At 43.3% G+C, this 22,514-nt stretch overlaps 1 protein-coding gene across 1 annotated transcript in view; it reads left to right on the top strand.

The window, feature by feature from the left end:
- Positions 1–22,514, top strand: part of aldh1a3 (aldehyde dehydrogenase 1 family, member A3) — a 110,712-nt gene that overhangs the window by 73,868 nt on the left and 14,330 nt on the right. The window contains exons 5-9 of the mRNA XM_073032825.1: positions 673–734; positions 2,344–2,472; positions 14,259–14,372; positions 17,313–17,415; positions 18,835–19,019. Coding sequence (XP_072888926.1) covers positions 673–734; positions 2,344–2,472; positions 14,259–14,372; positions 17,313–17,415; positions 18,835–19,019 — 593 coding nt within the window. The remainder of the gene's footprint in view (positions 1–672; positions 735–2,343; positions 2,473–14,258; positions 14,373–17,312; positions 17,416–18,834; positions 19,020–22,514) is intronic.

Here is a 22,514-nt window from a genome sequence, read left to right as displayed (position 1 = left end):
TAACATTGAATGGGTATTTTACTAAAAAAAACTTGAACAACTTTTGTGGGAGGAGGGCTTTGGGTGTTGACGTGCCTGTTTGTTTTATTCATGTTTTTGTGTGGGGAGGGGGATTTGGGGTTCGAAGTGTCTGTTCCATTCTGTTTGTTTTTTGTGCGAGGAAGGGGATTTAGGGATCGATGTGCCTGTTCCGTTTTGTGCAGGGAGGGGAATTTAGGGATCAATGTGCCTGTTCCATTTTGTTAATTTTTTATGTGGGGAGGGGGATTTAGGAGTTGATGTGCCTGTTCCATTTTGTTTGTTTTTTTGTGCAGGGAGGGGGATTTAGGGATCGTTGTGACTGTTCCGTTTTGTTCACTTTTTGTGTGGGGGAGGGAGATTTGGGGGTCAATGTGCCTGTTCCATTTGTGTTCAGTTTTTGTGTGGAGAGGGGGATTTCGGGGTCAATGTGTCTGTTCCGTTTTGTTCGATTTTGTTTTTGGGCATGGAGGGGGATTTGAGTGTCGATGTGCCTGTTCTATTTTGTGCAGGGAGGGGGGATTTGGGGGTCGATGATCATACTGCCTTTCTTTTCTTTCCTGATGTCATGGCTACCCAGAGAAGAAGAATTTCGGAGTTGTATGCTGCAATAATAAATGAACCTTTGAAACTATTGTTCTTTTATATTGGCAGATGGAGATTTTGTTGTGTTTACAAGACACGAACCAATAGGAGTCTGTGGACAGATCACTCCAGTAAGTTGGACTGAGAAACTTGCTGCAATAACTTCTATTTTCATTTTTTTGGTGACTGGAAATGTTTAATTACAAAGTAAAGTTCAACTGTTTTTTGTAAGCAAGCTGTATTAATGTAGGAAAGTGCACCTTTCAACTATATCTGTTAAACGTTGTGGAAATATTTCTTGATGCCCAAAATGTTTTCAAGCTGAGTGCAAAACAATACTTTAATAATACTGGTGGTCTGGGGTCACCTTCCGTTCTGCAGACCAGCTGTCATCGGGACGGGTTTGGGCTTGGGGCTCTCTGTCAGATGGACATCTCACCATCCATCCTGCTTCTTTCAACAAAGCCTCGACTGCATCAAAGGGACATATTCTTTCTGGTCGGAGTTCCTAATCGCGGTTGCAAAGAGAGGATCTCCAGTAGAACTTGACCCTACCTAGAAACTCCCCTTCTCACCCATCTCCCAGTCACTACCTTTGCCAACCCTGGCGTCCAGTTTCTTTCCCTTCCCTCACAGGCTCTATCCCTCCGTTTTCTGCTGCTTTTCATCTTCCTTACTTCCGATTCTAGAGTCTGTAGCCTTTGTTGTCTCCACTTATCGCCTTTCAGCTACTATCTCTGTCTCCATCCTGCTCTCCATCTGCCTCTCACCACCCCCCTCTCCTTCTTCTATCCCTCGCCCCTCACCCTCACTTCTTTGCACTGACCATCTCCCCTCTACACTCTCAGTCCTAATGCAGGGTCTCAATGTGAATTATCTCTCTGCTTCTGACCCGCTGAGTTCCTCCTACAGTTTGTTTCTCACTCCGTCCATGCCACGATGGACCAAGGCAGCTCTACTCGCCAGCAATAAGCCATGTTCTCTTCCTTCCGTCCACAGGGAAGCATTCTGCAAGTAACCCCGGGTCCACAGTTTGTTCCCTGGGAAACACTGTTCACTCAGCCAGTCTGATCTTCACTAATTATGATATTGACGACCGAATAAGTTGGGGAATTTAGAGTCAGGGAGTCCCAGAGCACTACAGCACAGAAACAGGCCCTTCAGCCCATCTAGTCTGTACTAGCCTGGTCTGTCTAGTCCCATCTACCTGTCACCTGGACCAGAGCCCTCCGACAACATATGGTCGTGCTTTGTCCATATCCTATCAACTAGTAGTCCCTTCTCATGATAGGCTCCCAGAGTTCACACTCATTTGACATTATGTCAGATATACCGTATATTCATGAGTCAAAAGTTAACATAAATGAAAAGGAGCCTTTGTTTTGCCATCTGTGCAAGTGAGGTTATTAGATTGGAGGGATGTCACGTTGTCATGTTCCTGCCCATTTTCACAGAGAGAGTACTGGCCTCTCTCCAGCTCACAATATCATACTGCCCTCTGCTATTTGTTTCAGCACAATAATAGGAAGATTGCAGAGACAGGCGGCTCGGAGGGTTGGGGTATCATGGGGGCCATACCTTGAGAAACATTTTGGGATATTTCCCATTTCCCGATCTCCTCATTAATCCTCAGCTCCTGAATATCACCGTGCCTCCTCCTTGTTCTTACTGGTCCTCACTCACTAGCTTCTGGCTTTCCAAACAATCGCTGATGAATTTGTTTTTTCCTTCCCCACCCAGTGGAATTTCCCCCTGCTGATGTTCATTTGGAAAGTGGCACCAGCGCTGTGTTGTGGGAATACTGTGGTGATCAAGCCAGCCGAGCAGACGCCTCTGACCGCACTTTACATGGGAGCGTTAATCAAAGAGGTCAGTGCCTTTTACTATTGGTCCCAAATTCCGACACGTGATGCACTGAGATCAGTTAGAAAGTGGGAAGGGTTACCCAGACCTTCTGCTGGACTCAGGATATCCACAGTGCCTTGAAACCTCCTGGGAGTTTTTGAAGAACAGCCAATGATAGAATTTGGAACAGTGAGACCTCTTGTGCACAGCAAGATCCAACGAACAGCATTGTGATTAAGGGCAGAACGTGGAAACTAGGAGGGACCTCTTGAACCTGCTCCTCTGTCACTTTGTCGAGCATCTTTGCTCCATTCATCGCAAAAGGCAGGACCTCCCAGTGGCCAGTTAAATTCATCTTCTTATTCCCACTCTGGCCATGCCTGTCCATAACCTCCCCTACTGCCATGATGAGGCCAAACTCAGGCTGGTGGAGCAGCATCTTGTATTCCAGCTGGGTGCCCTCCAACCTAATGGCATGAGCATCAATTTCTCCAACTTCTCCCCCTCCCTCCTCCTCTCTTTTTCTATTCAACACTCTGGCTCCCTGTGCACCCCTTCTCTTCCTCATCTGCCCATCACCTCCCTCGGGCTCCCCTCCTTCCTCTTCCCCTTCTTCCAAGGTCTACTGTCTTCTCCGATTCGATTCCTCTTTCTTCAGCCCTTTTACCTCCAGAACTTTTGTGTGTATTTGTGTCTGTTCCTCTAATCTTTACGTGCTTTACGTGATTTTTGCTGTGACTCCACTTTCCACGTTGCCCCTGACCACATTCAGATGCTCACATTATTTTCGGAGGGTAGGTCAAGCTTCCGTTTAACCTTTGACCCGAAGGAAGGCACTTCAGCTGAGCAGCACCCCACCTATACCGCAGCCAAGGTTTAGTGTTCTGTGGCACTTATAAACATGAATCACTTTCAGAATGTAGACATCATCTGCCAGCATTTCTTATCCATTCCTCATTGCATCCAAATTGTTTCGTCAGTCACTGAGTCTGCAGCCACCTATTGGCCAGATCGGGTAAGGACAAACTTTCCTCTCCTGAAAGATCTGATGGGTTACAGCAGTCTGATAGCTGATGGTTTACTGACGGTGGCTTTTCAATTCCTGATTTAATTAAATGCCTGGATGTAAATTATGCAGCTGCCATGGTGGGATTTGTGCTCTTATATCTCTGTTTTGATGGTCCAGGCCTCCGGATGCTAGTTCAGTAAAGTGAGCACCTAAGTTGCTTAAGGAGAAGGTGTCTGACGCACTGTGGGACAGGGATCATGTTTCTAGCAGCGGGGGTGTTGGCTGGCAGTGGAATTTTAATATTTTACTTTATTTTCTCCTATTGTAGCTCAGAGCAGTTCTACGAGCGTGTTTCCAAAAACTGAAATTCTGGTACACACGGACAAAGGACAGGGCAGAGAGTATCGGGGAAAGAGTCCTATCATGATTAGAGTTGAATAAAATGCAAATAACAGAAGTACAATTCCTTTCAAAAACAATTCCTGTCTACACCATAAACTATTCAGGCTCTCATTGATTAGCCAGCCATGTTGTTGTTCACGACTCAAGGACTGAGGTTAACTTGCTTCTACTCCAGGCCCTGGAGTTCAAAGGTGGCTAATGAGAGTGGGTGGCTTCTGAAGCGGGCTCTTCTTCAGTCATTTATACTGGACTTCTCCGAGCTCCATTCTCAGGGGAACCTGACAAGCAGTCGGTCGCAAATCCCAGCCCTTTTGCAGCAGACACGCAGCGACACGGCTAGTAGAGCTGCCCCAGTGCCAGAGGCCCGGGTTCAATCCCCAGCTTCAGAAATTGTCTCGGCTGAGTTTGCAGATCCCACCCTGTGAGCACGTAAAGTTCCCACAATGTCCTCCCACGTCCTCAAAACATGCAGGGTCATTGGTTAATGGCTCCAGGTGTATAAGTGAGTGGTTGAATAAAGTGGAGTTATAGTGTCCATGGATACAGCGTAGTCCATTTAAACATGAGAAAGACTGAACATGTCTACAGGGACACAAACGGGCGGTGCGGAGACATGATCTATTGTCACTATTCTCGGCACATACACGAAGACCAAGAAGGATACCACTTTAACTGTGACACCGAGGAGGTTTGGGTGCTGGCAAACACGGGGCAGGCACGAGAATTTTTAGAAGCATGGTTCTCTTCTGATAACTCTGTAAACAAACATATAGAAATAGACGTCATCTACAAACCCCTGACAGCCAAAGGAAATTGAACCAATTTTTGACCCCAGCATCTGCAGAGTATTTTGTGTTTAGAATTCAAAGGTCAACTGAAGGGGTAGCCAGTCAGGACCCAGGGTGGGGGCGTTATATAAACGTGAGCACTCCCAGAGAGAAACACCAACAACTGTGCTCTGAGGATGTCGCTTTGACCGGTGATCAGACATCTGCAAGCTAATTGCCAAGCTTGGAAAACACCACATCAAAAGTCTGCAGATGCTGGAAATCCAGAGCAACACACACAAAGTGCTGGAGGAACTCAGCAGGACAGGCAGCATCCATGGAATTCAATAAACAGTCAACATTTCGGGCCAAGGCCCTTCTTCGGTCCTGAAGATAAATTTTTAAAGATTATTATTATTATTTAATAAACGTTAGGCCATTTAATCAGTGTTGACCATTAAGCATCCCTTGATGTCCTACCTGAACCCATTTCATTCTCCTCGTGTTCCCACCCCCACGCCCCCAAGATTTTTCCACTAATTTACACACTAGGGGCAAATGTGAGGATTACATTCCTTGACTTCTCTAGTGCCTTTAACACCATCCAGCCCAAGATCTTAAGGCACAAACTAACGGAGATGGGAGTAGACTCTCACATGGTGGATTGGATAGTGGACTACTTGACAGATAGACCTCAGTATGTGCGGTTGGGAGACTGTAGGTCTGACACGGTGGTCAGCAGCACAGGAGTGCCGCAGGGAACCGTACTCTCTCCGGTCCTGTTCACCCTGTACACATCAGACTTCCAATATAACTCAGAGTCCTGCCATGTGCAGAAGTTCGCTGATGACACGGCCATAGTCGGGTGTGTCAGGAATGGACAGGAGGAGGAGTATAGGAAACTGATACAGGACTTTGTGATATGGTGCAACTCAAACTACCTGCGTCTCAATATCACCAAGACCAAGGAGATGGTGGTGGACTTTAGGAGATCTAGGCCCCATATGGAGCCAGTGATCATTAATGGAGAACGTGTGGAGCAGGTTAAGACCTACAAGTATCTGGAAGTACAGTTAGACGAGAAGCTTGACTGGACTGCCAACACAGATGCCTTGTGCAGGAAGGCACAGAGTCGAATGTACTTCCTAAGAAGGTTGGCGTCATTCAATGTCTGTAGTGAGATGCTGAAGATGTTCTATAGGTCAGTTGTGGAGAGCGCCCTCTTCTTTGTGGTGGCGTGTTGGGGAGGAAGCATTAAGAAGAGGGACGCCTCACGTCTTAATAAGCTGGTAAGGAAGGCGGGCTCTGTCGTGGGCAAAGTACTGGAGAGTTTAACATCGGTAGCTGAGCGAAGGGCGCTGAGTAGGCTACGGTCAATTATGGATAACTCTGAACATCCTCTACATAGCACCATCCAGAGACAGAGAAGCAGTTTCAGTGACAGGTTACTATCGATGCAATGCTCCTCAGACAGGATGAAGAGGTCAATACTCCCCAATGCCATTAGGCTTTACAATTCTACCGCCAGGACTTAAGAACTTTTTAAAAGCCATTATTAATGCTTTTTGAGACGGTGATTTAGATGCATATCATATTTTTTTACTGAGTTAAGTATTGTATGTAATTAGTTTTGCTACAACAAGTGTATGGGACATTGGAAAAAAAGTTGAATTTCCCCATGGGGATGAATAAAGTATCTATCTATCTATCTATCTATCTATCTATTTATAGCAACCAATGAACCCTACAAGCTGCACGTCTGTGGGATGGGGGAGGAAAGCGGAGCAGTCACAGGGACAGGAACATGTATATTCCACATCAACAGCACCTGAGGTCAGGATTGATCCCTCATGAGGCAGCCCCCACTCTGCTGGTCACAGGAACAGTGCTTGATTGCTGGTGTAGACTAAGTGGGCTGAAGGATCTCTTTCCATGATGTTAGACTCAATGGAGCTTGAGCATCATTGACTGTGGATTACTTTGGGAATATCTGAGCCTGTCAGAAATGCTGCATCAGAGGGAATCCAGTGTCTTCATCGTTTTCTGCAGCTCATACTGCCCCCTGGTGCCCAGACTCCCAACTACTGCCTGAAGTGGCACCTTGACCCAGAGAGATGCCCCAAAGGTCCAGGGTTATTTCCCAAAACGAAAAGGCTGAGACACCCAACAATAATACGTTGGGTTTGGGGCATTGGGGCAGGCTTATTGAAGAGAGGCAGAAAGATTCTGACACTGCATAGGGGGTCATCAGATCCACCCCTACTGAGTTCTACCACTCAGAATACCTCATTAGCAGCATGAAAGTCCATGTAGATTGTGATCGAATTATCCCATACTTTATCCTACTCTTTGTGATATTTGGGGTATTAGCAATGAAAAGGGAGCATTTCAAAGTTCATAGTAAATTTTATTATCAAAGTATATATATGTCACCACATACAATCCTAAGATTCTTTTTGTGGTGGACATACTCGACAGATCTACAGAATAATTACTATATCAGAATCAATGAAAGACCACCTGACTAGGGCATTCAGCCAGAGTGCAGGAGACAACGAACTGTGCAAATGCAGAAAGAAGAAACAAATATATAAATAATTCAGCAATAAATATCGAGACCAGGAGATGAAGAGTCCTTGAAAGTGAATCCATTAGCTGTGGGAACATTTCAGTGATGGGGCAAGTGAAGTAGAGTGAAGTTATCCCCTTTGGTTCAAGAACCTGATGGTTGAGGGGTAATAACTTCCTGAACCTGGTCGTGTGAGTCCTGAAGCTCCTGTACACAGACAGCACCTTAAATGTAATAAAACGTTGCGTGAGATTTCATAAAAAAGTAATTAAACAGAACTTGACTTGAGGTGATATTGGAGAAGATGAACAACAAACAGCAAGTGAGGAAGGGAACAGAGATGAAGTTTAGGACAGGAATTCCCAAGCTTAGAATCATAGTAGCTGAGAAAGAGATGCCAGTGTGGAGCATTTAAAATCAGGACTGTTTCTGAGCTCAGGGTCAAAGGAGCACAAATATCTTAGAGGACCGGAGATAACAGAGATAGGAAGACCACAGAAGGGTTTACAAACAAGAATGAGAATGTTGATGCTGATAGCTCTGATTTTTGGTTGAGCTTCAGCTTGTTCAGACACTGGGAGGCTGCTCAGGGTGACAATGGGATGGTGTGTATTTCTGCATGGGAACTGGCAATGTTGTGGGGATGGAATTACTGCCAGAGGCATGTCATCAGAAGCTCATCTTAGGGTCCACTGTAACCACAAAACTGCAAACGGGCTGGTTCAACCTCAGACTTTTACCAGATGGAAATAGGGTAATTGGAGAGAAAACATAAAATGACTCATTTTCTATTATTGGATGTTTGAGAAGCAGCAAAATCTCTGGCACTGGCACTGAGGTCTGGTAATTTCTATCATATGGTCACGGAGAGTCACAGAGCAGCACTTCTGCACAGAAATGAGCCTTTCAGCCATCTAGTCCATGTTGAACTGTTATTCTGACCAGTCCCATTGACCCACACCTGGACCATAGCCCTCCATGTCCCAATGTCCTTTTGCCGAAGTTTAGTGCCATGATTCAGTGCTAGTGTTGTTCTGGTACTGAGGCTCAGCATTAAACCTCAGGAAAAAGAGCTAGGCTGTTTGCATGCGTGGCTCCCCTTGTCACTGGATGGGAACAGGCCCTTCAGCCCACTGAATCAATGCCACCCATTTATACTAACCCTAACCAAAAAGCAATCTGCTGGAGGAATTCAGTGTCTGTCGGAGGAAAGGAATTGCTGATGTTTTCAATTGAATTAGGGCTGAGAGGGGAGATGGTCAGTACATAGAGGAGAGGGAGACTGGTAGATGAGGAAGGCTGAAGAATAATGAGCAGCTCGAGTCATACGGGGTGGTGATTGTAACAGAGGCAGGTGGATAACGGATAGAGGTAGATGAAAAGGAGAGAGAGGTGGTGCCAGGTGAGGGACAGGAGGATAAATGTGGAGACAACTACTGGAGAGAGATCCCACACGAATCCCAATATTTATTCTCTGCACATCTTTGATCAACTCCCCAAGAGATTCTACTACTCACCTTCACACCAGGAGCAATACACAAGGACCAATTAACTTGCCAATCAGTGAATCTTTGGGATAAAATTGATTGAAATGAAAACAGAATTTACTGAGGTTCCAACATAGAAAGGGCCTCCACTCTCTTAGTGGTGAGCTACAAATAATTTTCTGTCAAATTAATCAGTGCCAAATTCTCAGGGTGTTGGTATAGAGCTTTTTGGAGCATCTCCAGCCTTCCAACTCCTTTCAGAACAGGCAGTAGAGTTATAAGATGGTTTCTGGGAAAGAATAGCCCCATACATGTCAAAGAAAAATATGAAAACCAGAAATGAAGCAAAAAAGTGCCGATTGGAAAGTTAATTGGTTCTTGTGGATTGCTGCTGGTGTGAAGGAATCATGAACAAGTCAGGCAGCATCCATGGAGGAAGAAAGATTTAATCTTTTGACTTAATGGCCTCTCGTCAGAAGTGGCTGGGGCAACTCATTAGTCAGACGTTGGTCAATGGAATTCATCAACTAGTGTTGAGCCAGAGTTGTTCAATAACCAGAATCCAGATGGAGCAATCCATGACAGTATGTCATTGTTGACATTAGAAGTCCCATGTGTTCCATTTGAGACTCCCATTTAAGTCCCAAAAGAAGAGTAAATATTTTGCCTCCTTATTCTGAGTTGCCCCATCAGGAGACCCCTTCAGTATTTGACATTTTAAACTCATCACCTCTAATGGCCATGAGCCCAGTTCTTCCCAGCAACCATGTCCCACGGGACTCACGGGTGTCCTTGTGACACCGTCCACACCAGTTCAACCAGGAAGCTATTCTATGAATGGTCACTGAGTCCCTGGTTCATTGATGGTGCCCCAGTGATGCAAGATGACTGATGTGGTGCCAAACTCTCGTTAATTAATTTTGGCACAGTGACTTCTGTTTGCCTTACCTGCATATGTGCCAATTTCTTTAATGTAGAGTAAGTGAAGATCGGAGTTATAGAAAACCACAGCAAAACAAAAAACAGATCCTTTGGCCCATCTAGTCCATGCTGAACTATTATTCTGCTTAGTTCCATTGACCTGTTCCTGGAACATAGCCCTCCATACCCCTTCTATCCAGGTACCTATCCAAGCTTCTCTTAGATGTTGAAATCAGAACTGTATCCATCACTTGCACTGGCAGCTCTTTCCACACTCTAGGTGAAAAAGTTCCCCCTCATTTTCCCCTTAAACATCTCATCTTTCACCCTTAACCCATGACCTCTGGTTCTAGACTCACCCAACCTCAGTGGAAAAAGCCTGCTTATGTTTACCCATCTATACCCCTCATAATTTTGTACAACTCTATCAAATCTCCCCTCACTCTCCTACACTCCAGGGAATAAAGTCCTAACCTATTCAATCTCTACATACAATTCAGGTCATCAAGACGTGGCAACATGTTGTAAATTTTCTCTGTACTCTTTCAGTCTTATTGATATCTTTCCTGTAGGTACATGAACAGAAATGCACACAGTACTCCAAATTAGGCCTTACCAATGCCTTTGTTTCAATAAAATGTCAGAGTCAATGCTGATGGCTCCTAAAAGCCTGCTTTCCATGTCCACTTCAAACAATTGGAGCAGAACTAGGCCATTCGGCCTATCACGTCTGCTTCTGGTGTTTCATCATCACTCACAATCCAATTCTTCTGCCTTTCCCCCGTAACTTTCAACACCCTGACTAATCAAGAACCTATCAACCTCTGCTTTAAATATACTCAATGATTTGGTCTCCACAGTCATCTGTGGCAATAAATTCCACAGATTCACTACCGTCTGGTTAAAGAAATTCCTCCTCATCTCTGTTTTAGATGGGCATCCCTCAATTCTGAGGTTGTGCCCTCTGGTTGTAGACTCCGCTGTATAGGAAACAGCCTCTCCATATCCAACCTTTCAATATTTGGTAGGTTTCAATGAAATCCCCGTCTTTTTTCTAAACTCCAGTGAGTACAGGCCCAGATGCATCAAACACGCCTCAGATGTTAACCCTTTCATTCCTGGGATCATTCTCGTGAACTTTCTCTGGACCTGCTTCAATGCCAGCACATCTTTTCATAGATAACAGACTCAAAATTGCTAACAACACTCCAAGTGCAGTCTTTCTAATGCCTCAGCATTACCTCCTTGCTCTTTTACTTATCTTTTTAAGACCTTAGAAAAGTTTAATTTTGGGCCTAATTTTATTTGTTGGGTTAAATTAATCTACTTGTCTCCTACCACTCAGGTTATTACTAACTCCCAAATTTCTAAGCCCTTTAAATTACAACGGGGAACTAGACAAGGTTGTCCTCTTAGTCCTTTACTTTTTGCTTTAGCTATAGAACCCTTAGCAATAGCACTTCGAGAATCTAAGGACATTTCTGGTATACTAAGGGAAGGTATGTCTCATAAAATTTAATTATACGCTGATGATATTTTACTTTTTATCTCTAACACTGAAACTTCTTTACCTTTGGTTCTTTCTTTAATCTCCTGGTTTAGTTCTTTTTCAGGATATAAGCTGAACCTACATAAAAGTGAGCTATTTCCTTTAAATGACCTAATGTCATCAAATGCCAAATTTCCGTTCAAAGTTGTTACAAGTCAATTTACATATCTAGGTATAAAAATTATTAAAAACTTCAAGAATTTATTTAAAGAATAAATTTAATAAGAAACCCCTTATTGAATTATGTGAAAAAGACGCTTTCTAAATGGTCCCCTCTTTCTTTATCCCTAATTGGCCGAATTAATTCGATTAAAATGAAGATTCTTCCTAAATTTTTATATCTTTTTCAGGCCTTACCTATTTTTATTCCTAAGACGTACTTTGATTCTTTAGATTCAATTTTAACCTCTTATATTTGGAATAATAAACAAGCTCTTTTACTCTAGTACTTTCCAAATGAATGCTAACTTTGCATTTGCCTTCCTTACCACCAGTGAACCTGCAAGTTAATCTTTGGAGAATCCTACGCAAAAACCCACAAGTCCCTTACACCTCTGATTTTTAAATTTCCTCCATTTAGAAAATAATCTATGTTATTACTCCTTCTACTAAAACGCATCATCATACACTACCATACCCTATATTCCATCTGCCGATTCTTTGCCCATTCTCCCAGTCTGTGTAAGTCGTTCTGCAGACTCCCTGCCCCTCTACTTATCTTCATATTATCCGCAAACGTAGCCATAAAGTTATCGATTCCCTCATCCAAATCACTAACATATAATGGAGCAATAAATGGTCCCAACACTGGCCCCTGCTGAACACCACTAGTCACCAGCAGCCAATGAGAAAAGGCCCTGTTTATTCCCACTTTTTGCCTCCTGCCTGTCAGCCAATCTTTTATCCATGCTAGTATATTTCTTGTAATACCACGGATTCTTATCTTGTTCAGCAGCCTCATGTGCAGTACTTTTTCAAAGGCCCTCTTAAAATAAAGTAAACTACATCCACTGGCTCTCCTTTGTCTGTCTTGTCTGTTATTTCCTCAGAGAATTCCCCTTAAGGAAACTACGCTGACTACGGTCTATTTTATCATATGCCTCCAAGTACCCTCGAACTTCATCCATAATAATGAACTCCAACATCTTCCCAACCACTGAAATCAGGCTAACTGGCCTATAATTCCCTTCTGCTTCCCTCCCTTCTTAAAGAGTGGAGTGACATTTGCAATCTTCCAATCCTCCAGAAACTAGTGATTCTTGAAAGATCATTATGAATGCCTCCAAAATCTCTTCAGCTGCCTCCTTCAGAGCCCTGGAGTCAATGTTCCGTCTGGTCCAGGTAACTTATCTACCTTCAGAACTTTCAGATTCCTATGCACCTCATCCTTAGTAATCACAACTACACTCACTTCTGTCCCTGACACTCCTAAATTTCTGCCATACTGCTAGTGTCTTCCACAGTGAGGACTGACACAAAACACTTACTCAGTTCATCGGCCATTTCTTTGTTCCTCAATACTACATTTCTACCATCATTTTCCAGCGGTCTGGTATGCGCTCTTGCCTCGCATTTACTCCTCATATATCTGAAAAAACATCTGGTATCCTCTTTTATATTATTGGCTAGCTTACCCTCATATTTCATCTTTTCTCTCTTTATAGCTCTTTTAGTTGCCTTCTGTTGGTTTTTTAAAGCTTCCCAATCCTCTACCTTCCTGCTATTTTTTGCTATATATATGCCCTCTCTTTTCCTTTTATGCTGTCTTTAACTTCTCTTGTCAGCCACAGTTGCCTCATTCTCCCTTTAGAATCCTTCATCATCTTTGGTATGTGCCTCCCAAATTGCCCGGTTTAGATGGAGACGTAACGTAAAGAGTTTTACTCATCATGTATGTGAAGGATGCAAGTAATAAAGGCAATTCAATTCATACTCCACCTGTTGCCATTCTGCCATCATCCCTGCTTGTGTCCCCTTCCAACAAGTTTTGGCCAACTCCTCTTTCAATGCCTCTGTAATTCCATTTACTCCACTGTAATACTGATACATCTGACTTTATCTACTATTTTTCAGACTCCAGGGTGAATTCAATCATATTATGATCACTGTCTCCCCAAGGTTCCTTTACCTTAAGCTCCCTAATAAAATCCGGTTCATTACACAACTCCCAATCCAGTAGCCTTTCCCCTAGTTGGCCAAACCACAAGCTGCTCTAAAAAGTCATCTCATTGACATGCTACAAATTCCCTTTCTTGGGTCTGGATACCAACCTGATTTTCCCAATCTACCTGCATTTTGAAATCCTCCATCACTGTCGAAACATGGCCATGGGGAGACACTGGCTGTCACAAGTAGAAAGTGGGGACTGCACACAGACAGTATGTGAGATTACTGGAGTTGAGACTGGGTAACTGGAATTGTGAGATTAAAGCAAAATTGTTTTTGTATTGTGAATATGGTAAAAGTAAGAATAATTTTCCCCAATGTCATGTAACATTTTTATGAACTGTCCAAGTCAATATCAGTATGAATTTGACTACAAAGGAAAATATAGACTAGCCACAAGTTCCACTAAATTCATGATTTTCCTCCTGACACCTGTACACAAAAGGGGCCTGAACAAGTTCAATGACACCCTGTGCGATAACATTTAACACCACCTCCAAGAGTTGGGTCCGCACTTCATCACTACTTGCAGATCTGCCTCACCAGGCTCAAGTTCTGAAGTCTGCTACAGACAGATCTCCTTGAGGCAACATCATGACCTGGCTTTAGCTCGGCTCCCCGTACCTCCCATCTGTACCATCAGACGAGCAACCTGCAAGCCAGGCAATCACTCCAGCACTCTCCACTGACCTTCCTAGCGATCCACCCCACACTGACAACTTACCGTATTTATTTGATATCGTTGAGCTAACCAGCCAACTCCATGTTAGTGGTGGACAGCCACTCACCTGTAACTGATGTGTCCTCGTTGGAAAGTCACGACCGTTGTGTGCATGAACTAATGTTGATGGCCAATGTGAAATTTGCAGCCTAGTTTTGGAAGACAGATGCTTTTGGATATTTCAGTCGGTAAACGTGTAAATCTATTCATTAATTTCAGGTTCCATTCCCTCCTGGTGTGGTGAATATCATCCCTGGGTATGGACCCACTGCCGGGGCTGCTATAGCCTGTCACAAGGACATTGACAAAGTGGCGTTCACTGGTTCTACTGAGGTATGACATCCCCAATACAATTCTGACAATGTGTTCGAACATACTGACGCTGATGTAACAAGAACTTGCTGTAAGTGAAGGGAAATTCATTTTGCCGCAGACCTGTGGTGTGGACAGGATCGGAGACATGTGTGGGCGAGTGATTTGCAAGGCAAGGTTAGCCAGTGGGAAAACCATGGCACAGTTGGTCACACTTTGATGTTGGGTCATGAACCTGGCAACAGGTAGCCAGGCCTGGGGACAACGCTGGATTTTCAGCTCAGCTTGTGTAACCAAGGAGGTCTGCTCAGATTGTGCCCACCTCCATATCCTTTGTGCCTCCTTGATAAACAACATGCTGGAAGCTGATCCCACCCATAATGTGCCATACACGTGTTCAAATACATCACCAAAGTCAGCTTCTGTTAATTACAGCCATTCCAGGCCTTCAGGAAGCCCCATAGTAATTTTCAAACACAAGGATACCCATGGATAAAATTTAAATGAAAGTAACAGTCTAAAAGCCTACAAGAACCTCAAAACCATTCAGGAGAAAGCAGCCACTTTGACGAGCAATCCAGCCATGGCTCCCATACCCTAACTATCAAAGCAGTGGACTTCATTAGATTCCACAACATGCACTAGAATTACTTACCCTGGCTAGTCTACCAGCTCCTCCCAAATCCATAATCTTTAATCACCGACAGGTGATATATAGGACCAAATCCAAAATCTTGGTAACCACCGACAGGTACAACTTATAGGAACAAATCCATAATCTTTAACCAACAACAGGTATATAGGAAATCCATCACCTGAGGTTCCCCTCCAAGGCACCTGTCTGATTGGCCTGGAAAAACGTCATTAATGGAACTTCCTGCGACAGCACTTTTGGAATAGTTTCACCACAAGGACAGTAGTTGTTCAAAAATGTGACTCACCTCGTCAAGAATAATCAGAGATGGGCACCAAGTCCTGGCCAAGCCAGCAGTGTTCAGATCCATCACATAAATAAATAAAAATATAATTAAATTACTTGGAAAAAAATGATTGGTATATCTGCAAAACAGGAATTCAATTCTGCATAAGTTTTAAAACTAATTGTCAGTTATCTGGAATTTTAAAAATTGTAGCAATTATTATTCTTTTAAATCTCAAATGTCAGTGCGGAGTGTATTTTTACATTGTGAGCTAAATGATTCAAAGGTTTTTTCCAGCAATTACAAAAACTGTTCAAGTTGCATCTTGAATAGTAAATTCCCTCAGGAAACCCAGCCCAATTTTAACTGCAGGGAATTGCATCTAGATTGTAACTTAGCCTGAAACAGAATCCCTTGGCTCCAGTTTTGGGCTGAGATCCAAGATGGTGGGTGTGGTCGTGTTCCTGGCGGTTGTGGTTAGTAAAGTAACAAATCACACGGGGGAACCTGCAGGGAAAGAAGAGCAGGCAACCAGGTTCAACCAAGCACCAATGCTCTCCCAAGGATTTCAGACCGAACTTGTGGAACGAGGTCTATCCTCCACACCATTCAGTGCAATGTAAAGAGAAGTACAATCCTAGGATAGGGTCCTGGAATAACAGGATAAACATTAGGAATTTTTCCACTGCAAAACAATGTAGTAGCTAACGGACATACAGAAAGTGTATATTATTTGTTGAGGTAATTTGGATGATGTTGTCAAGGTGTGGTGCTAATGAAAGGGAATTTCTGAAATAATACAGAAATTCCAGAGAAGGTGCTGTGTTTACAGTGAAAACGTATTATTGAAGTAGTATACTGACCGGTGGTGTAGTGGCATCTGCACCAGGCTTCGGAGTGAGTGGATCTGGGTTCGAATCTGGCCAGTTCCTTGCATCCTTTCCATCTGTGCAGGGTTGAGCTAGCAACTTAACCTTGTAAAAAACAAACAAAATGCCAAAGAACCTGTAAGGTTGCCGCCCAAGGCACCATGAGGCACGGAGAGGAACAACATGGGAGTTAGCGTTATGTACAATGAAAATATATTATCTGGGTAGTCATCGGGTGAGAGGGATGGAAAGGGGAAAAATCTTATTCAGTGGGTACTGGAATTGCTGGGATGTACAGTGAGCATGTGTAATTGGGAGACACTGCTGACGTTAATAGGTTTTACATGTATATTGTGGAGACACAAGCGTAAATGGGATCAGCAGTGGGAATATGTTGTTGGGATAGAGCAATGTGGAGGTACAATGGAAGTATGTTGAGATACAGTGGTGGATTTCATGGAATACTCTGTATTTACTGGAATGTATAGTAGGCATCAATTTTATTTTATTTTACTGAGATACGACAGAACAGGCCTTTCGAGCCACACCGTCCAGTAATGCCCCAATTTAACCCCAGCCTAATCATGGGACAATTTACAATGACCAATTACCTTACCAACTGGATTTGTCTTTGGACTGAGGGAGGAATCCCACGCAGTCACGGGGAGAACGTAGAAACTCCTTACAGGCGGTGGCGAGAATTGGACCCGGATTGCCTGTATTGTGAAGTGTTGCGTTAACCACTACACCACCATTGGCATCTAAGTGGGACGTACAGTGAGAATATATTATTAGGGCATAGTATATCAAATTATATGATCAGGATATTTAGTAGGGATCTATTATTAGGATAATACTCAGGTTAGTGAGGTATAAAATGAAAAACTTTTATTAGGGAATATTGTGTTGCCCTGTACATTGAATGTTATTGGCACAGTCTTTGCATGATATATTCACAGGCAGCATGATATATTACTGGAGTTCTGGGATTGACAATGGCAAACACAGTGTTGGATTAGTACTAGGGTTAATAGAGTGTAAAATAAGAATATATTACCACCAAATTCAAGGTTATTGATTTTCAAATCTCAGAAGAGAGGATCCTAACTGAATGAGAAGTGTTGTTTGTCCATGTATTTACTCGGACCCACTTGTCTTTCCTGTCCTGACAGGTGGGAAAGTCCATCGTGGAAGCTGCCTCGAAAAGTAACCTAAAGAGGGTGACCCTGGAGCTTGGAGGCAAGAATCCCTTCATTGTCTTCGCAGACTCCGATTGTAAGAGAACATCCTTTTCTGTTTTTATGAATTTCACAAGTTGCCATTTCATAAAACTGCCCTCCTGCTAGAATCGAACTGCGTTCAGTTCAACGAAAACTAGAAGTGTTTTGAATCTTTGAACTTCTCAGTCTCAGATAACCATTTGCAGCAGTTAAGCCTATTAATCTCTGAATATTGTTGAATTTTCTGATGGAATCACTTCTAGGTAATCAGCAAAGGAGACGTAAAAATTGGAAAAGAGAGAAAACTGTTCAAACAATTGATTATACTTTGAATTTCCATCAGTTCGAACAAGATTTCACCTCCAGATACATATTCACTTCCACTTCCAGGATTTTGAAGAGATCACTCCCTTCATGACTGCCTGCTCTGCATGAACCACTGCCCATCTTGTGGTATTTCCCCTTGCAAAGGCAGGAGGTGCAACATCTGTCCTTCAACATCACCTCCTCCCCTCTCACTGAATACTCTTTTCACGGGAAGCAGTGATTCTCCTGCACTTCCTCCCAATCTAGTGTAGCCCGTTCAGTGCTCGCTACATGTCCACCTCTGCATTGGAGAAGCCAAGCCCAGACTAGGTGATCCATTTATAGAACACTTGAATTTATTACACAGAGATGTTTGTGAGCTTCCAGATTATGCCTGCCACTTTTGTTCCCCATTCCACACCCACTCTGACCTTTCTGTCTGTGGTCTCCTGCAGCGTTACAATGAGGAACAGAGTTTGAGGAATAGCAACTTAATTTCCATCTGGGACATTGCTGTCTTCTAAACTGGGGGGGGGGGGGGAATTTCCCTCTTTTCTGTCTGTTTATGAACTCTCCTTCACCATTTTGGCTTAGTTTTCCTTTTTTACTGTTCATATTTTCTGGCCTGCTGGACGTGCCTCAGTCTAACAGCATTAGAGAGAGATTTTGATCCTAACCATAACCTAATACCCTGGGTCTCACCCTATCAAAGATATTCCCTTTGTTCCATCATTCATTCCCCACCTTCTCTGCCACTGAAAACAAACTTGCTTTCTTCCTTCACCCTCAGTTCTGATGAAAAACTAATTATTTCTTTTTCCGTCGATGCCGGCTGATCTGCAAGTGTTACCAGCAATTCTGTTGCTTTTAAACCTTATTGAATGGCCCCAAGATACCCAGAATGTATCAGGAAACATTTCCTGATGAGCACTTACTGTTGTGGCACAGACCTGGAACCCTGACCAAGACCCACTACGCTGCTCAGACCGAGAGTCTTGGCCCCAGTACCATCACCCAGTGCAGAGGTTCCACCGATGAGTGTACGGTCCAGGACTCTGCCACGGCTTCTGCACATCACTGAAGGTGGAGTGATGAGGAAGGTCCCGGGCTGCAACTTTGCCTCTTTAAGAGAAGCTAGAAATGCTTACAGATTCCGTTTCCTCCTCAGTGGGCCTGGCCGTCGACTGCGCCTCGCAGGGGGCCTTCTTTAACCAAGGGCAGTGCTGTACTGCGGCCGCTCGAATATTCGTGGAGGAGAAGGTGTACGAGGAGTTTGTGCGCCGCAGTGTGGAAAGGGTCAAAAGGCGAGTGGTGGGCAACCCTTTCGATCCAAAGACAGATCAAGGACCTCAGGTGAGAAGAGGCTGCCAGGGCCTAACCATTGGCAGTGAGGATCACATTCCCACTGATCTCGGGATAAAGAAATCCCAGTTGAATTTTTAGCTTTGTTTTATGTGTGTGATGGGGTGACCTTTAGTTTTGCTCTTTGCCTCAATTAGAAACTTCTTTCCCTCTGTCTAATTTAGCAAAGTTATTCAGAAATTGGGGCTCCCAACAGATTGCTGCAGAGCCTCCCCTGTTCAAAAGAAAAGCCCAGCTGGTTCATCCTTCCCCGACAGTTATGACTTCACATCTTAGCCTCGTCTCTATCTCTTTATCCATTTGTTAATATAGCAAGCAGGGCTAAGTCAGACTCATGCCACGTTTATTAAAACTTTTACTCCCAGCAGTTTCCTACTAGAAAAATACTTGGGCTGCTCTTATTGCTTTCAAAATCTGCGTAAGGTCATCTGTATCTGGGATCCTTTCATTTTTCCACCCCATTTTCCTAATTTCTTATCAAAATGTAATACTTCATATTTTTTAATTTATTTGCCAATTAAACGTCCATTTCAAATGTATTAATGCACAGAAGCCCTTTTATTTATGGACACTCTCCTCACACATTTTTATTATATAGTCGTTGATTCTTTGGAGCTCCTGAACTCAATTTACAAACTGGTTTTCAATGCATCAAACAAGTGAATACAACGTTACTAAATTATGCATTTCACCCACTTGTTTTGCAATAATGCAAAGTTTTCCTTTACAAGATGTACAGTACTGGGGAATATCTGTAATTTGCTACAATTCACCTCAGGGCCGACTCTCCCCAACCTGACTTTGCTGCCATATCCAAATTTGGTGTCACCTTCAAATTTATATGTAACGCTTTTGATTTCAAAGTCTACTTCATTAATGAGGATTGTGAATAACAGGAGACCCTTGTGAAATACCACTTTACACAGGATTGCATTAGATATATGTAGGGTAGTCCCAGAAGAACGTCATTCAGCCTAATCACTCCATGTTCATGCTGAAAGTCTTCTTGAATATTCTCCAATATTTCCTCAGCTAAATCTATCTGCGAGATCCTCTGTTCCTACCTCCTTTGTGTTTGTCCAGCTCCCCTTTGATGTATCAACGCTGTTCACCTTCATCACACTGTTATATCATATTCATCATATTCTCCCTGTTCTTGCACAAGGAATTTCCTTTTGGTTTCTTGGACAGCTATGTTGACAGCTTCTTCCCCACAGTATGAAAATTTTCTCAGTGTCCATGCCATCAAAATCCTTCATAATTTTCAATCAGTTTACCTGTCTGCCCTACCACTCACACTTCCTATGTGAAGTGTTACCACCACCTTCCTGCTTTCATAATGTATGACATGGTACTGAACCTCATTTGCCTATTATCTGCACATTTTATTATATGTAGCAGCTCGTAATGTGACTGGCACTAAATACTCCGTCACTGGCTCTTGTGGGATAGCACTCTTCCACTGAGGATAGCTGTTCTTCATTCCCACTCTCTTTACTCAATAGAAAACCTTCCAGAGCCTTGAAATCCTATGTAGAGTCATAGAGCACTACAGCACAGAAACAGGGCCTTTGGCCCATCTAGTCTGTACCAGCCCAATCTTCCACCTAGTCCCAATGACCTTGGTCCAGACCATAGCCCTCTATACCTCTCTCATCCATGTAGCTATCTAAAGTTGTTTTAAATGTTACAACTGAACTCACATCTACCACTTCCACCGGCAGCCCATTGCACACGTGCATGACTGCTGAGTGAAGGTGTTTCCCCTCCGATGTGGGTGCCAAGGTAGCATAGTGGTCAGTGTCACACTTACAGCTCGGGGCACTAAAGTTCGGAATTCAAGTCCCGCACTGCCTGAAGGGAGTTGGTACGTTCTTCCCGTGAGTGTGTAGGTTTCCTCTGGGTGCTCTGGTTTCCGCCCACAGCCCAAAGACTAATTAGTAGGTTAATTGGTCATTGTAAATTGTGCTGCATATAGGCGAGGGTTAAATAGATGGGCTGCTGGATGGCGTGGCTGATTGACCAAAGGGCCAGTTCCGCGCTGTATCTGTAAGAAAGTAAATACGTATATACTCATTCCCCTTTCACCCTAAACCTATGACCTGTAGTTCGAGTCTCAGCCAATCTGGAGAATAAACCCTGCAAGTATTCATCCTACCTCTACCCCACATAATTTTATCATTATTTGGCACTTAGAGTTTGCACTGTACGTGAGTTACCAGAGGAGAAGCAGGTACAGTGAGGTGGGGGGAAAGAAAAGATCTGGAAGTTGACAGGCTGCAGTATAGACTAGAAACAGAATAGGGTGATGTACATGCTTGGGGACAGTGATCATGTTGCAGAGAGTAAGGATGAGCTTCTATCTCAAAAAAAATCTTTGCTTGGATTTCAAAATTGGATTGGATTAAGTAAAAGTTACCAGGTTGGAATGGTGAAGAATTCAGACAGGACAGGGGTAGGTTAACTGAGGCGGAGAAGGTGAACTTGCCATGTAAATCAGGAATAGACCTTTAAAGTTTCTCACCATGCGATATTGTCTGAACTTCATATTCTCTCTCCACCTGCAAACTCCAGGAATATCACTGATGAGGGTTTCATCAACAAATTTGCCAATTGTCTATATCACTTTTATGTAAATGAGACATAACATATAAAACTTTCATAATCATATTGCATGAAAATAGCACCTTAAAGGGTTGCCTAAACAAGAGAAGATTTTGAATTCTCATGTATTTTAAAAGGAATAAATTAAACCATTCCTTGTAAAATTCAATGAACAACATCAAGGAAGAATTTCAGAGATGGCAGGGAAGGAGTTAAGGAGCATTAATCTGATTCCTCAAATAAGATAATGTAGTATAAATGAGTTTTTGACGTCTCCTGAAATAATTGCACATAAACTGAATGGATGCCATGCTTAAATCGCTTTGACAAGTTACTGGTAATACATCACCACACCCTTAAGGAGACGGGTTGTGAAAGGTTTCGTAGTACCATCCATGAAACTCAATAGGGGACTGAGAATGAAATCATGTCTTAAGATGGGGCAGCCTGAAGCTAGAGTCTGCCACCGACAATGAGATGCAATTGTGTGCTCAGATTCTAATATTATAACAAAAACATGCAATTTCACAAGGATTGCATGTGTTTGAGGAAAGCCTAGATGCATGTATGATCCCTGTAGAGGGAGCATCTTTGATGCACGGGTCCCAAAATGGAACAGCCACAACAGATCGGGTTTTCAGCCACTTAAACCCTCTAGTTCACTTACGTTCAGAGTGATGACAAGATGATGCCTGAGGGAACCAGGACCTGTTCTACCACATTGGACCATCGATGTGTGAACAGAAGGTACGTTCCTTCTGTTGACTGTTGCTTCTGTTCCTTCTCTTGACTGTTGGTTTCTCAGACAGGTTTAATTAAATATGGCATCCATGCAGAGATACTGGTTAAACCCTACCATCAGGGCCTGCAGTTAATTCTCAT

This window comes from Hemitrygon akajei, chromosome 30 (assembly GCF_048418815.1).
Source record: "Hemitrygon akajei chromosome 30, sHemAka1.3, whole genome shotgun sequence".
NCBI classification, from domain to species: domain Eukaryota; kingdom Metazoa; phylum Chordata; class Chondrichthyes; order Myliobatiformes; family Dasyatidae; genus Hemitrygon; species Hemitrygon akajei.
This window is presented reverse-complemented; position numbering and strand designations above follow the sequence as displayed.